This window comes from Monodelphis domestica, chromosome 3 (genome assembly GCF_027887165.1).
Source record: "Monodelphis domestica isolate mMonDom1 chromosome 3, mMonDom1.pri, whole genome shotgun sequence".
Taxonomy (NCBI): Eukaryota; Metazoa; Chordata; class Mammalia; order Didelphimorphia; family Didelphidae; genus Monodelphis; species Monodelphis domestica.
Genome location: NC_077229.1, coordinates 96,920,259 through 96,937,237, shown reverse-complemented (window position 1 = coordinate 96,937,237; position 16,979 = coordinate 96,920,259). Strand labels below are relative to the sequence as shown.

Here is a 16,979-nt window from a genome sequence, read left to right as displayed (position 1 = left end):
GCTACTAGTGGAGAAGTCTATTTTATTCGATTGTGCCACAGTGTATCTGTCTCTGTGTCCAATGTTCTCCTGGTTCTGTTCTTTTCACTTTGCATCAATTCTTGGAGGTCATTCCAGTTCACATGGAATTCCTCCACTTTATTATTCCTTTTAGCACAATAGTATTCCATCACCAACATATACCACAATTTGTTCAGCCATTCCCCAATTGGAGGGGATTTTCCAATTTTTTGGCCACCACAAAGAGTGCAGCTATTAATATTCTTGTACAAGTCTTTTTCCTTATTATCTTTTTGGGGTGCAAACCCAGCAGTGCTATGGCTGGATCAAGGGGCAGACTGTCTTTTAAAGCCCTTTGGGCATAGTTCCAAATTGCCTTCCAGAATGGTTGGATCAATTCACAACTCCACCAACAATGCATTAATGTCCCACATTGCCTTATATTTAACAGAACAAATCGAGATCATTTGCTATTAACTCTGTATTTCTGTTGGAACTCTTTCTTATTGCCTATCTACCACTAATCTCTTTCGCCTTTGTCTCATATGAGTCATATGTCTCATATTCGCCCTTTCTCCTAATCAAGGTTAATCCTACTTGTGATCCCATTCCATTCAGTCTCCTTTTACACCTTGCCCCCCCTCCATCATCCCTCCCCACTTTCACTTATTTTCAATCTCTCACTCCTTCTACTGGCTCATTCCTTACTGCTTACAAATAGGCATGTCTTCCTCCAACATATGAAAATCTTATATAATTTGTCCATCTTTGGTAACTATGGTCTTGTTTCTCTTTTGTTCTTTGTAATTAAATTCCAGTTTCTGACTTCAAAATTCCACCAAAACTACTGTCCCCAAAGTAACCAGGGATCTTAATTACTAACTTCAATGGCCTTTTTTCAATCCTCTTTCTCCTTGACCTTTATTTAGCTTTTGACTATTGATTACCCTCTCCCCCTTGATTCTCTCTCTCTTGGTTCCATCTCTCCTAGTTCTTCTCCTACCTATAACCCTTCCCTTCTCAGTTTCCTTTGCTGGAGTGTCCTCCAGATCATGTCCTCTAACCTTAGGAGTCCCCCTCAGGATTCTGTCCTCCCTCTATATTATTTCTCTTGGTGATCTCATCAGCTCCCATTGACTTAATATGTCTATGCAGATAATCCTCAAATCTATCTATCCTGTCATAACCTCTCTTTTGACCTCCCCTCTTACCTCAATTTCATTTCAGATATCCTGAATATCCAGTAGATGTCTTAAACATGTCTAAAACAAAACTCATCATTTCCCCCCACCCCATCCCAACTTCCCTATTATTGCAGAGGGAAGCACCATCCTCACAGTCCTTCAGATTTCCAACCTGGGTACCATCCTCAACTTCTTATTATCTTTCACCCCATCATATTCAATTCATTCCCAAGTTCTGCCAATTTTCCCATTGAAACATTTCTTGTGTACTCTTCCTTCTTCCAACACAGCCATCACTCTGGTATAGGCTCTCATCACCTTGTGCTTTGGTTACTCCAATAATCTACTGGTGGGTCTGCCTGCCTTAAGTCTCATCCTGCTTCAATCTATCTTTCATTCAGCCACCAAAGTGATTTTCCTACAGTTCAGGTACAATGTCACCTCTTCTATTCATCAAATAAAAATTCTGTTTGGCAAATTCAACACCCTTCATAACTTAACTTCTCCTACCTTTCTAGTCTTTACAGCATAGCCCCCCCCCCCACCCCCACTCTTTTGATCTAGTGACACCTGTCTCCTAGCTGTTGCATGAACAAGACACTCCTAGCTTTTGGCTGTGGGCATTTTCTATGGCTGTGTCCCATGCCTAGAAAGCTCTCCCTCCTCAACTCTGCCTACTGACTTCTCCAGCTTTCTTTAAGTTTCAACTAGATTCCTATCTTTTACAAGGAAGCCTTTCTCAATCTATCTTAATTCTAGTGCCTTTCCTCTGTTAATTACTTCCTAATTATTCTATATATAGCTTGTTGCATATTTGTTTCCATGTTGTCTCCCCCATTGGACTGTAAACTCCTTGAGGACAGGGACTGTCTTTTGCCTCTTTTATCTGGTACATAGTAGATGCTTAATTTTATTGATTGACAGAATATTCTTTTCTCTTTTTTTGAACTCTTACCTTCTATCTTAGAATTGATACTGAGTATTGCTTCCAAGGCAGAGAGTGGTAAGGGCTAGGCAATGTAGGTTAAGTGACTTACCTAGGGTCACACAGCTAAGAAGAGTCTGAGGCCACATTTGAACCCAGGATCTCCCATCTCTAGGCTTGGCTCTCAATCCACTGATCCACCAAGTTGTACCTTGTCCTTCCCCATTTGGCTTTGCCAACCCTTCATAACTTTGTTCTTCCTACCTTTCCAGTCTTCTTACACCTTGCTCTCCTTCACATACTCATATCAGTGACATTGGTTTCCTGGTGTTCCATACACACTCCACTTGTAGATTTGGTGCATTTTTATTGACTGTCCCCCATGCCTAGAATGCTTGTCCTGCTTTTCTCTACCTTCCGACTTTCTTCAAATCCTAGTTAAAATTTCACATCCTACAAGTCTTTCCCCAGTTATCTTTACTGCTAGTGCCTACAAGTTATTCTATAAAATCTTGTTCATACATAGCTGTTTGCATGTTTTCTCCTATTAGAATGTGAGTAGGGACTGCTTTTGCTTTCTATTCCCTTAGTCTCAGATAAGGTACTCCTGTAACTGTGCTTTTCCACCATGTCTGGAATACTCTCCCTCCTTATCTCTCCATATTAGAATCTAAACCTTCCTTCAAAGCTCAGCTCAAGTGCCACCTCTGTTTACAAGAGATCTTTCTTGACCTCCCAGCTGTAAGACATTTTTCCCTCTTCAAATTATCTTGCATTTACTAAACAAATCCTCCCTGGTAAACTCAGACACAGGGACTTTTTTGCCCCACTCTTGTTCCTTCCTATTCTGAAATTCCAAGATCTTCTTTCTAGCTTATGGCTTATACACATTCCTACTAGTCACTTCCCTTCATCCTCTCTGCTCCTTATTACTTGTTTGACTTTGGATAACTCACTGCCTCCCTGGGCTTTAATTTCCCCATTCCCAAAATTAGGTTGAATGATGATACCTTATAATTGACAAATTATCTGGTTACAAGAACTTACAACAACATTGCAATTAAGTGAAAGTAAGTAACTCAAGGAGAGAGAGTGAACCCACCCAGACACTTGATGTTCCTAGGCTGTATTTAGGGAATGAAATGCCCACACAGAGGGATATGGGTTTTTAAGATGTGTCAGCCCTTAATTACTCTTCTATGTTTGACCCTGAGCAACAGGGAGGTAAATTGTCAGTCATCTTTACCACCCTAGCTAGGATTTTGGAATTCACAAGGGATGGGGGGAAAAATCACATATACATAGTAACTTTAGATAGCTTTATTTATTTACTTTTTTTAAGATTATAAAATGAATACTTCATTTAAGTGTAATACTGTCTTATGGAAATACCAATGCAGGAGAGTGAGAACAGACCCATGTATATAACTGATTGCAGGAACAAAAAACCATGCCAACCCCCATAGCATGCTGGGCCAAGCCAGTTGTATGGGACTGTACAAAACAGATAAATATGGACCTATCTGGGGAGTGGCACATGCTCCAAGACAAGTGTCTGCCATCTCTAAGAGTTTAACACAAACATGTGGGTACAAACACACACAAACACATACACAAAAAACACATGCAATCACTGACATGTACCGCTTCTCAAGCGAGAACCAGGGTCCTTCATCTTTGTTAGACATCCATCAAGGCACAGCAACACTAGACCAGAGTCAGGTTCTCCACCACTCCTTTTCAGTTTTAATGCTAAGAGCCAAGCAAAGACCCAATCCTTTCCCCGCTTTTTGCACATGGCAATAGAGAATTTATGTTATCCTCCTGTTTAACATGGTCAGTTTGAAATCCCAACAACCAAGGTTAGATTTGGCAGAGAAACTCTGATCCTGGGAGAGGGGCCAACATTTCTGGGCAATTTATTTACTTTCTGTACTGTGCTGTGTAAAAAAAAAAAAAATCCAGACTAGCAGAAATTTCTATCCTCAGATCTCTCAATATCCCAAGACAATGAAACAACTTAACTCAAACTGGCTATGGTAAACGGTGGGACATACCCTTGGCTGGGGTTTCATCTACTATACTCTAGGCACAATCATAGGTGAGGAATTTGTTTCCTGGCTTAAGGCTTTTCTTCCCTGGGCTCGCCAAGGAAGAAAGGGAAGGTGTAGCTTGTAGTTCTAGAGACAGGAGAAATGGTAGAGGAGCGTGTATGCCCCCCAAATCTGGTTTTCTCAGCTTTCTTTTGCCCCAGTCACAAAGAAAGGAGTAGGGTTGTTGAAAAGCTAATAAATCTGTCTTTCTAAATGACCTGGCTGGTATGCAGGATTGCTAGACTGATGCCTCCAGGAGCTTCCAAAACACAGAGTTCCTGTACCAGAGAGAAGCCTGGGGTCACTAGTCACCCCCAAATACTGACCAGTACACCTGAGAACAGCCTCTCTGCCCCGAGGGCATCATTCTTCACCTGATACTCACCCACTCTTATCTTTCTGCCTTTCCTGTCAGGCAATGTTTCCAGTGAGGTACCTGTGACTTGGGCTTTGTCACTGGATCAAATCATCCGTAAAACTGTCAGGTTGGACAAGCTGACCTTGAAGGTCTCCTGCCCAGTGCTCTTAGGAATGGAGTGCTATGCTTAGATGCCCAGCTCTCTCCACTCTCTTTCTCCCTTGCTGAGTTCTGCCACATTCCAGCGGACCTGAAGCTCCTGTTGTCTTAGTCTCTAGTGGGATCCTGGGCTTGTTTTCCGGGTCTGATAGGGAAATGGCAAAAAGGACTGAGAGAAAAGGATCAAATTCTTCCTCCCAGTCTGATACAGACTGACTCTGCTATGCTTGGCATAAAAATATAGATACAAAAAGAAGATTGTAAAACACACCTCTAAGAACTGAGCAGAATGGTGTACAGGCCACAGGCATTCATTCAAGCAGGAGGAATGCCAGCCAGACGTGCAAAATCCCATTTTAAACCATGCACAACTTCATAAAACCCTAATATAAAGCTCAAGCTCAATCCCTAATATAAAATTCAGGCTTTAACATAGTGCTTTTTTCCCCCTTATTTAAAAAACAACAAAAAATAATCTTTCACAACTTCCTTGAACATCTTACTTATTTCAAGCTTATTTCTCTGAAAGAGGCCTTCCTCACAGCTTTACATAAAACTCCATTGCCTCTTGTGCCCATGGGGCTGGTTTCTGGGGGGTAACACCCTATGCCCGGGCCTAGGTTCCCTCCTGCTTAACTCATGCATAGTGGGAGCAGAACTCAGTTTCAATCCACAGACATTTTTTGCTTTGGCTTAGGCTTACAAGTTTTTGGGAAAATATAGGAAAAAAGCATTAAGAATTGCAAACTCTTCCACTTGGCACCATGTTCTTCCTTGCTGACTGAAGCAGGTTTCCAAAGAGTCCACTTTCTCTTTGGACATGGGCCTTAGGGAGCCCAGGCCAAGGTGGCCAAGCAGTCAGAGATAAAGGACAAGATGGGAAGAGGTGGTTCAGGATTCTGTCAGTGCTAGCTTCCCACCCTAAGGGTAGACAAGCATCCCAAGCGTTTCTTCCTCCTCATCCCTTCTTCCCCTCCGATGGACAGGTACTGCGGATGCTCTGTGTCCTCCGTCCTACCAGCAGATCCTATTGCTTCTATTGAGCGTTGTTGGACGAAATAGCTGCACTCTTGATGGTTGCTTGCTTTGGGGGACCCTGAAAAGAGAAGCCAGGAGTTGGGAGAGGTTTTTACCCCTTTCATTAGAAATCTTTTGGTTAAGCCTAGTAAATAAGGAGCAGCAAAAGAATCCCGGTAGGGCAGAGTTGGAGAGGATAACAAGTCCTCTTTTATTTTGGAGTGGGGAGGCGAAGTCTCTCTCTTGTTCAGGCTGGAAAGTGCAGTGGGCAATCCCAACACTGATCCACATGAAGGCTATCATCTGCCCTGCTGTCTGGACCTGGCCTGGCTCATCCCTCCCTAGACAGCTTGGCAGTTCACCGCTCCTAGGTGCTCAGCACGGCGGTGCTACACTTCCTGCAGACACTCGACTTTCAGCCCTAAGGAGCTAACACTTCTGAGTCTAAGCGAGCCTCAGCAGTCCTCGGTATAGACATGCAGCACACCATGCATAGATGATAGCAGTTATCTGACCCAGTCTGTATACCTCATCAGGAATTCCCTTTAGAACATCCCCAAGAAATGGTCAAATCTAACCTTTATTGGAAAACCTCTAGTGATGCTCTCAATTACCTCCAAAAGTAAGCTTTTCTTGAGCTCTGAAAATCAGGACATTTTCCCTTACACTGCCAAGCACGCCTCTCCAGCTTCTGCCTGTGCTCCTAGTTCTCTCTGGGGTCAAGGAGAAGTCTAGTCCCCCTCTGATAGAAAGATAACTCTCATGTTCTGCCCTTCCCTTCCCTGCCCCACTCCCCGACTATGTTTGTTTTTTAAACCCTTACTTTCTGTCTTAGAAACAATGCAAAGTTCCAAAGCCTAAGAGCAGCAAGGGCTAGCAAATTGGGGTTAAGTGACTTGCCCAGGGTCACGCAGCTAGGAAGCCTCTGAAAGGAATGGCAGAGGTCAGTTCGGGGATTAATGTGGTTGCTGACCTCACTCCGTGACATTCTTCCTATAGCTTGGGTGTATAGATAAGCCTTATATTTCCCTTTCAGTATTCACTTGTCATCCCCTAATTAACTGACACCCTTCTCAAACCGTCCTGTTTTTTTTTTTTAGCATGTCTCGCCTCTTCTGGAGAGAGGGGGGTCTGGATCTATTATCTCATCACTGTGGGCAAATTCCATCCACACAAGAAGTCTGGCAATTCAAATGGAATTTTCTGTCTTAGAGAGTCCCCTGAGAGAGGTACATGACTTGTCCAAGGGCACCTAAGCTGCATGTGCCAAGGACTGAACTTGAACTTCCTCTTTTCCAGGCTGGCCTCCGATCCCCCACACCGCACTGCCTTCTTGTCCCCCATCTTAGGGCTATGATTTCTATGTCTGCTCTTTGATTTGTGGGTCATCAGGCTGTCCCAGTGTTTAGACTAGCCATCCGTGACAAGACTTGGTCCATGGGCAGGACAAGGCAAGCGAGGAGGAGGGCCAGGGACATGAACCTGGGACGCACCGAGGACTTGGTGAAGTTCATGTGTGTGTACAGCATTTCTGCGATGTCATTTTGTCCAGCTTCAAGGGCAATGGAGAGGGCTGTACTGCCATCCTGAAAGGCAAAAGACCAAGCTGGAGAGAGACAGAGGCACGGACTCCAAGTGCCATTCTTCACTACCCCAGCCCAATAGCTTTCCAGTCCTCCCTCCGTGGGTCCCCCACCCATATATCTTTTCTTTTTTTTAAACCTTTACTTTCCATCTCACAATCAGTACTGTGTACTTGTTCCAAGGCAGAGGATTGGTAAGTGACTTGCCCAGGGTCACACAGCTGGGAAGTGTCTGAGCCCAACAATGCCTTTTCTAACTCACATGGTCGGTGAGTGCTATGTTACAGTTGGGCACAGCCAGGAGCAGACGAGCGATTTCCACATGGCCATGCTCGCAGGCACACATCAGTGCAGTGGAGCCATCATCATCTTGAAGGTTGACATCTGCAGCACAAGCCAGCAGGGCTTTGACCATGTCAATCCGTCCATGGCTGACAGCCAACATAAGTGCTGTCTGTCCTGCCTACAGGAGGGACAGGAACAGGAGTTTTAGTATCTGAGTAAGCTGTGGAGCCTTTTGATAATAAATCCCCACAAGGCACCGTTGATATAGGTATTTCTAGAACATGGTGCCAGAGACAGCCAGGCATTTCCTGGTATTCTCCCTAGGGAGATGGCTGGGTGAACAGGTGCTGGACTAAGAAAGGGCTCCTTAGGCAATGTCATCATAGAATTGTGGGATTTAGAATTGGAAGGAACCCAAGAAACCATAACTGTGGGCTCGTGGGATTGTTGATTTAGAATTGTGGTGGGTGGAAAGATGAAATGACTGAGGAAACAAAGGTTCGCTCTTCTGAACATTTCTATTTATTAAGCAATGCATGGCAATTGCCCAACAAATCAAGACCAGGCTCCTTCCTCTCGGCTCCAGAATACAGGGGGAGGCAGACTTTCATATATTAAAACAATCCGATAAAGCCAATTAATTAAAAGGAAACAATACAATATTAGGTAATCTGATTTCTAATTGGAGGAAAGATTAGGGACTTTCCAAATTGGAAGGGGAAGAGCGAACAGGTACGCTGTCCCTGAATTCAGAAAAAGAGGTGTTCCACTCCACCTAGTGTCTGTAGAGAAAGGAACATGGGAAAAATAAATGGTTGATCAATTAAGGGCTGTGTACAATTGTGAGAAAATGCCTTACACCAAACTTCAGAGCTCACTGGGTTTCTGGTCAGTATAATCTTAGTTCAGGGTCTAAATAACAGGTATGAGTGGCTTTCCCAGCCCTGAAGGGCTAAGGTCAAACAATGCAATACGGTTTTCTCCTCATTCTCCCAGTTGAATAAAGTTTTCTCCTGAGACAGAATCCGGACTAGATCCATAAACAGAAAGGGAACTGTGCTAGATCCAGAACTGAGTCACAAGATGGAGTCAGTGTGGTTCACTCAGTTCCTATGATGAGCCACTTGCTTTCCTAATCTCAATTTTCTCAGAACTGAGTGTGTCTCATACATCACCTTGTCATGACTAGATGAGCCCAGGGAGTTGAGTTATAGTTAATTGGAAGCTAAGTTGGGATTCAAACCCAGGTCATTGGACTCTGTTTTGAGTGTCCCCCTCCCCCCACTCTATCTCCTTGCATGCTCCTCCCTCTCCTCAGCCAAACTCTATTCTTTGTGTGTGTGTGTGTGTGTGTGTGTGTGTGTGTGTGTGTGTGTGTATACACACACACATACATACACATACATTTTAAACCCTCACCTTCTGTCTTGGAATCAATACTATATATTGGTTCCAAGGAAGAAGAGTACAAGTGACTTGCCCAGGGTCACACAGCTGGGAAGTGTCTGAGGCCAGTTTTGAATCCAAACCCCATTCTTATAAGGTATATAGAAAAAAAAAAAACCCTTTGTCCTTCACCAGAGAGAAAGAATGAAGGGGAAATAATGTTTTCCATGGCTTCTGATTTGTGAGTACACCCCTACAGGAAGGTGAGGGTCTCTTTCTTCACATATTTGCTTGGCTAGCTGTAACTGTTGTTAAAGAAGTATAGATGTAGGGCTAGAAGTTCCCTTAAAGGTCACCTACTCCATGGCATTCAAAGAGGTTAAGTGACTTGTCTAGAGTCATATAGTTAATAAGTATCAGGAGTTGGATTTGAACCCAGGTCTTCTGACTACAACAATTTATATGATGGCTTTCAGGAAGACAACACTGAATCCTTCCCTGGAATTTAGGGGAGAACTCAAGGTCAAAGGAGAGGGCTTTTGGATAGAGTCCCTTAGGTGAATAAAAATGAGGTCTCTACATTCCTTAGGTATGTCCCTCCCAAGAACTGCCTTCAGAAATAAAATAAAACAAACCTCTGTGCTCTGAAGTCAGTTCAGGGGTACTTAATCTTTTTTTGAGTCAGGGACCCTTTGATGGTCAGTAGAAGCTATGGACCTCTTCTTAAAATAATGTTTTAAAATTCATAAAATAAAAGATTATAAAGGAAAGCAATTATATTAAAGTAGTTATCAAAATACCAAAAAAAAATCATAGTTCCCTTGAAATTTATTCACAGACTCCCTCAGGATCCATGGACTCTAGGTAAAGAACTTTGGATTAGATGTTTTTTACATTTTGTTTGTTTGGATTTCTTTGTGAGTTATCTAATAAAATCACCAAGACTCAGCACCCCACCTGATGACCGCAGCCTCCCTGGTCACCCTTTTTAGTACTGTTTGCACCATTCCCCTCTGCTCATTTATTGAGGGGAGTTAGAATACTCCTTGCTTCCCATCACCACTTCTAGGTTTTCCCCCTACCTCTATCACTTAATAACATTTCCTCCTTGGAGGTCCAGACAATCCACATTTTCCACCAAATCACAATCCTGGTAGCTCCTGCCTGTGGACCTCCAGAGCACCCCCACTGTCTTCCGCAATAAGTTCAGTAGGTAGCTCACAGATTTTCTCTCCTCCTCAACTCTTGCCCTCATATCAGGGGACTTCAATATATATACATGTACACTTCCTGAAACATCCTAATCCTACAGTTCCATGACCTGCTCACTTCCCACTTCTACTTTACCTCAGCCACACACAAAGATGGTCATACCCTTGATCTTGTCATCACCCACAAATGTATCATCTTCATGTCAAAGATTCTGAATCTGACCATAACCTACTGGCTTTTCACCAGCCCTCTACCTTCCCTTAAAAATACTCTCCTTCATCCCCACAGTGACCTTCAGTCCCTTGACTTCCCAATTCCATCCCAGGTCAACTCCCTGCACTAGTCATTCTCTTCTCTTTTCTCTATCTTGACCCCTTGGTGAACCAAATTCAATTCTAGATCACCCTCCTCTCTTGGATCTGAAGGCTTCTTATCTGGTCACTGATGACACCCAGCCAAATCTTGGCCTTGGATCACTCCCATCATTTTGCTATCTTCCATCCTACATGTGTTACTGAACAAAGGTGGAGAAAAATCATGAAAACTCGATGACTGGGTACACTACAAATTGAAATTACATAACCCCAACTGGGCTCTCACCGCTGCAAGGTAATCCTACTCTACTTCCCATATCAACTCACTATCCCACTCCACAATGGCTCTTCCAAACCTTCCTCAAACCTCCCATGGCTCCCCATCCCCACACTCTCTCAGCAGAGAATCTTGCCTCTTGAGGCCACTTGCTAATAACTTCCCTCTTCTTTTCTACATCTCCAATCACTCAGATACCTTTTGCCACTATGTCTTCCTTCACCTGAATTTCACACAAAAAAATGGCCTTACTCCCTGCCAAGGCAAACTTCTTCACCTGTACAAGTCATCCCATTCAATCTACCTCCTCCAGATTGCCCCCTTTGTCATCCCCATTCTCTCACTCATCTTTAATTTTTGTCTACTGCACACAAACCTGCACACATCTTCAAAAAACCCTCTCTCGATCCTTCTATCTCCTACTATTGTCTTGTATCTCTTTTGCCTTTTGTGGCAAAACTCCTCAAGAAAGCCATCTACAATCGATCTCTCATTCTCTTAGAATCCTGCTCTCGATCTCATCATTACACTGAAACTGCTCTCTACAAAATTACCAATTATCTCCTCATTGCCAACACAACGGTCTTTTCTCAGTCCTTACTCTTCTCTGTAGCCCGAGACTTTCAATCACCCTCTTCTTCATACTTTCTTCTGTAGGGAAGAAAAGTTTCTGAGGCCCCATTCTTTGGTTAGCTACCTGTCTGACTGCTCCTCAACCCCCATTATTGGATCTGCGTCCATGTCATGTCTACTAACCATGGATACTGTATAGGTTTTTGTCTTGAGCCTTCTTCTCTTTTTCCCTTTATACCTTAGTGATTTCATCAGCTGCTATAGACTTAATGAATATCTCTATGCTAATGATTCTCAAATCTATCTTTCCTGCCCTAATCTCTCTGCTGGCCTCCAATCTCACATCTCCAGCTGTCTTTCAGAAATCTCAGACTGGACACTTTGAACTCATTTTACCCAAAACAGAACTTATGATCTTTTCCTCTGAACACACTCTCCTTCCACATTTCTCTGTCCCTTTCAAGTATACCACCATCATCCCAGTTCCCCAGGCTTGAGACCTAGATATCACCCTCAAACCATCACTATTTCTCAAATTGCCTCCCTGCACCAACAACTGTCAAATCTGTTGCCAAGGCCTGTCTTTTTCACCTTTGGACCATTTCTTTTCTTTTTTTAAAAACGTTTACCTTGTATCTTAATAAACATATTAATATACAATTAATTAATTGCATATTATATATACATATAATTAATTATTATATTTTAATTTATATATAATATGGAATATATATTACATAATTAATAAACAAAAAATAATAAACAATACAAATAAATAAATAAAAAAGATATAAACAATATAAAATATAAACAATAAGAAACAATAAATATTGTTTCCAAGGTAGAAGAGTGGTAAGTGGGCTAGGCAATGGAGTTAAGTGACTTGCCCAGGGTCACATAGCTAGAAAGTGAGGCCATATTTAAATCTAGGTCCTCCCAACTCCAGGCCTGGTGCTCTATCCACTGTCCTACCTAGCTGCTTCTCTTTGGACCATTTCTTGACTCCATCTCCTTCTCTCCTTTGATACTACCACCACTCTGGTGTAGACCCATATTATCCCATGCTTGGACCACTGTAATAGCTGGCGGTTCTGCTTATACTCCACTCTATCATCCTTTGATTTTCCTAAAACAGAGGTCTGATCACATCATTCTCCTATTCAATAAACTTCCTTGGCTCCCTATTGCCTCTAGGATCAAACCCGAAATCCTGTTTGGCATTCAAAGCCCTTCATTAGCTAATCTCCTTCCTTTGCCGTCTTTTTATGCCCGACCTCCGATCTCCCACATACATACGCCTTTTTTTAAACCCTTCCCTTCTGTCTTAGATTCCCCACTTTGTCTCATCTCCATTCTCTTTGCCTGCTGCACACACCTGCCCACTTCTCCAAAAACCCATCTACTATCCCACCTAGAAGAACCAGATGCGGTGGAACGGAAAGCCAGATGGAAAGTTAGAGAGAAATGGCTGTGAGTCCCAGTTGTGCCACCAACTTGCTGTGAGGCTTCCATCGTTGGCCTCAGTTTCCCTCTCTGTAAAAATGAGGGGCCTGGGTCTCTTCTCACTCACTGTATTACCTGCTAGAAAGGCCAAAGGCTTCTGTGTGCCGCCCACCTCCATCCACCTCCTCAAATCTCCTAAACTCTCATGGGATGGCCACGCACCTGGCTGGCTTTGAAGTTGACATTCCCGAGTCTGAGCAGCTGCAGAATGGTGTCCATGTCTCCCTCTGACCGAAAGGCTGCCAATGCAGTCAGCATGATAGCCGTGTAGCCGGCTCGGTTCTGCTTGTCCACATTGCAGAGGCCTGGGGGGAGAGGGGGTAAATAAATTGATTTTTTACCTCTAAAACCCTGGCCTTCTGACTTAGAATCAATAGAAGTATCAGTTCCAAGGCAGAAGAGTGGTAAGGGCTAGGCAATGGGGGTCAAGTGACTTGCCCAGGGTCACTCAGCTGGGAAGTGTCTGAGGCCAGATTTGAACCCAGGACCTCCGGTCTCTAAGCCTGGCTCTCAATTCACTGAGCTACCCAGCTGCCCCCTTAACATTAGTTCTTGAACCTTTTTATAACTTGCACTTGTCTCAGTTTTAGAGCTGGGTCTGTAAGACAAAGCATTTAGTTCAGGGCCTGGCAGGCCGTATTAAATCTATTCTTCCTTTGTTCCTTTCTTCCTCCTGCCCCTACTGCCTGGGCTCTGTGGCCGCCACTGCTGGGCTTTTCTCTGAATTCCTCTCACCACCTCCACTGGACATCAAACAGAGGCCGGGGCAACCCTGCCCACAGGGTGCTCTTCTACCCATGGTGCTGATGGTCTTACCAGTGTCCAGCAGCTGCTTGACCACAGGGAAGTTGGAGTGGGACACAGTGTAATGTAGGGCAGTGTTGCCATTGCCATCAGCCATGTTGACGATGAACTGGAGCAGCTGGGGCGACATGGCCCGGAAGGTGACCATGTGCCTTCGGACCACCTCTGGGTGTGCATCCTTGTGGCAGGAGAGCTTCAGCCAGTCCTGAAGCACGGTGCTGTATGCTGCTTTCTGGGCATCATGGTGGAAGGGGAAGGGGGGAAGACAGAGGTTGGAATGTGGCAGGATCCGAGAGAAGTAAGTACCCAGGCTCCCCTCCTATGACCCTTGGCTTGGGGTAAAGCTGTGCAAAGGAGACAGGTCAGGGTGGGTTTTGCACAGGGAACAGTCCCTTAAGGGTTCATGGGATTTAAAAGTAGGAACGACTTGGGATACTATTTTTTAAATTTAATTTAAAAATTTTAAATTTTATTTTGGGGGATGATTTTTATTTTACATATGGTAAAGCTGAATGGAAAGGATTTGCCCAAGGTCATGCAGGCAGTCAGTAGCCAATGGTGATAAGTCCTGGCTAGTTAAAGCTTCTACTTCCCGGTGCTATTGCATTGAGCACCACCAAGGTTAGGCTAGGTAAGATTTCTTGGTTTTCTTCAACTTAATACTGCTGTGCATGGTGCTTGTCCCTCCCTCTCTCTTCCTCTTCCTCCTTTCTTCTTTTCTCTCTCTTTCCCTCTCTCTCCTCCCCCCTTCCTTCTCTCTTTCTCTTTCCCTCTCTTTCCTCTCCCTCTCTTGAATTTCCCTATCAGTAGGATCCAAGGCACACAGGATTTAGGGTTCTAGCCCACCCCTCTCATTTTACAGATGAAGAAACAGGCCCACTGAAGAGGGACAAGAAGACTGACTTCAACTTGGGGCAACCTTAACCATTAGGACTACTCTGACAAGAACATTCTTATAGAATCAAGAAGACACTCAAAAGGAAAATTGCTTTCTAATATGCTTCTCACACAGTTCTAAGTGCCAAAGTGATTCTCCCTCTTTCCCAAGCGTCCACAACTAGTAAACACGAAAGCTGAGCTGTGAACGGTGGTCCCCCGTGTCTTAGCCGGGCTCTCTTCCCATTATACCACCATAAAACCTCAGAGCCAAGAGGAACCCCAGAGGTCCTCAAGGCCAAACAGTAAAACTGTGGCCCAGAGATGAGGGGCCCAAGGTCACCCATCCTCGTCATTTCTACCTCTGGGCATTTGTTCTCTGAGACTATTGTGCCTCTCCCCGTGCCATCCCCTGCACCCTGCCCTCCATACCATCTCTTTCTCCGTGAGGGCATCTGGACTCTCCAGGTATTTCTGCAGGGTCAGACAGGCAGAGATTAGGTCTGCGCTCAGCTCCAATCTGGCAGGATTGAAAGATTGAGGTAGAGTCAGAGAAAGCCAGGACTCCATCTCCCAGCTGGACTTATCTAGGGGCACTGCAATCCCTCCATGACAGCCAGGTCCCAGAAGAAGAATTTGGGGACTTAGATTCATACTGAGGGGCATGAGACTGAGAAAAAGACAGTGAGTTTGGATGAGGGAAGGGTGAAAGATCACGTGGCAAATGGGATCTTTTTTGTTATTGGTTTTTTCAGTTGTGTCCAACTCTTTATAAATCCATTTGGAGTTTTTGGGCAAAGATACTGGAGTGGTTTGCCATTTCCTTTTCTAATTCATTTTTCACATGAGAAAACTGAGGCAAACTGTGTTAAGTGACTTGCCTAGGAGAACACAGCTAGTGTTTGAGGCTGGATTTGAACTCAGGTCTTCCTGACTCCAGGCTAAGCACTCTATCCATTGTGCCACTTAGTTGCCCAAATGGAATTAGGGTTTATAATAAATGGAGCTCCTGGTGCCATAACACAACTATCAAACAAGGAAGGCAGAACAGAGCTAATTATCCCTGTTTTACAGAGAATCTGCCTGATTTTGCAGTCAAACACAGCTAATAAGGGACAAAGCTGACTGAAATTCAGGGCTTCTGACAACTAGCCCAACCCCCTCCCACTTGTCCCTAGATGCCTATGACTTACAGACAATATCAGCACCCACTACTGAGCTCTGACTCCTACCCTCCCCTCGCCTCATTTCAAATAAAAATAATTTATTTAGATCAACAATAGGATTTCTTCTTTGTATGGTTCAGAATGTTATCCAAACTAGTATCTCTCCCAGTTTACAACTTTTGAAAAGAAAAAAACAAACAATGAATCCATTTTGGTTAAGGAAGAGAATACCAGTAAGCTACATTAGAGATCAGATATAAAATACAGTTTATGCAGCCACATGAGAAATGGTTTCTGCCACTTTGTTTTTATACAGACTAAAGCCTAGTGACTTATATTTGTTTTATGCATATTACGTTTGTTCTATTACTTTGCAAGAGATTGTCCCCTGTTGAGTCTGCTGTGTGCATCGGTTAGAATACATTTCAGCATCTGACACCATTTCCATTAATCATAGTCAAGCCAGAATACATGAGGAAGATAACAAAGATACAAACAATATCTGGACTTGTTTTTGTATGCCAATCAGTGATATGGCAGGGGGATGAGGAATCCTTTTGAGTTAGAAAAAAAAAAAACATACAAAAATTGCCTAATACTGAAAAGGAAAAAAAAAGGCAATCTGCATGAAACACTCAAGGTCCCAAGGCAAAAAGGCATCTACACCAGGAAAATGTCTGCATGGCCTCAGTTACATGGCACAGATACACAGTTTAAGGTACCAGAAAGCTCCGTGGAAGGCCATTGTTTCTTCCATACTTGTAAACTGACTTGCCACAAACTCCAGCAACCCCACCCAAATTCATTCCTTCAGTAATTAGTGATTCATCACTCCATTTGAAATTTTCTCTACGAGGTTAATGTATGGCCATTTTAAAGTTAAACCGCTTTATTGAAGAAAAGGCAGCTAGGGTGGACACTTGGGGACTGTTTATTCCTTTTACCAGTTATACACACACATCTGAATACTTCCATGCATCTCTTAACATACTGATATGTCTGAAATTGTAAAGCATTTTCTGTCTGTCTCCATTTTTCACCCAATTAGTAATAGGAGGTTTTCCACAAAAAGTCTTTAGTTTCCTAATGACCCACCATCATATCTGTCCTCCAGGAGTGCTCTTTTCCCCAGTGGGGGATTCTATCTCTCTCAGAGAGCAGGATCTGATAAACGAATTTACTTTTAGGTGTGAGGGACTGGGCTTGGTTTAATGGGAATTACACTACCTTTTTTAAAAAAGAAGCTGCTTAATCCTCAACCCTT

General features: G+C 43.6%; 1 protein-coding gene across 9 annotated transcripts in view; it reads right to left on the bottom strand.

Moving 5' to 3' along the window:
• Positions 1–3,414: 3,414 nt before the first annotated feature.
• KANK2 (KN motif and ankyrin repeat domains 2) overlaps positions 3,415–16,979 on the bottom strand; it is a 28,329-nt gene continuing 14,764 nt past the window's right edge. For 7 of the 9 annotated variants that reach the window (XM_007488515.2, XM_007488518.2, XM_007488516.3 and 4 more), the window contains 6 exons: positions 14,982–15,069; positions 13,686–13,905; positions 13,032–13,174; positions 7,582–7,782; positions 7,230–7,322; positions 3,415–5,815 (listed from right to left, as the gene is read on the bottom strand). In XM_007488515.2, coding sequence (XP_007488577.1) covers positions 5,756–5,815; positions 7,230–7,322; positions 7,582–7,782; positions 13,032–13,174; positions 13,686–13,905; positions 14,982–15,069 — 805 coding nt within the window. In that variant the 3' untranslated portion in view covers positions 3,415–5,755. Of the gene's footprint in view, positions 5,816–7,229; positions 7,323–7,581; positions 7,783–8,110; positions 8,387–13,031; positions 13,175–13,685; positions 13,906–14,981; positions 15,070–16,979 lie in introns of those variants that run through there. The other 2 variants (XM_007488519.3, XM_056822736.1) reach the window with 1 other exon arrangement.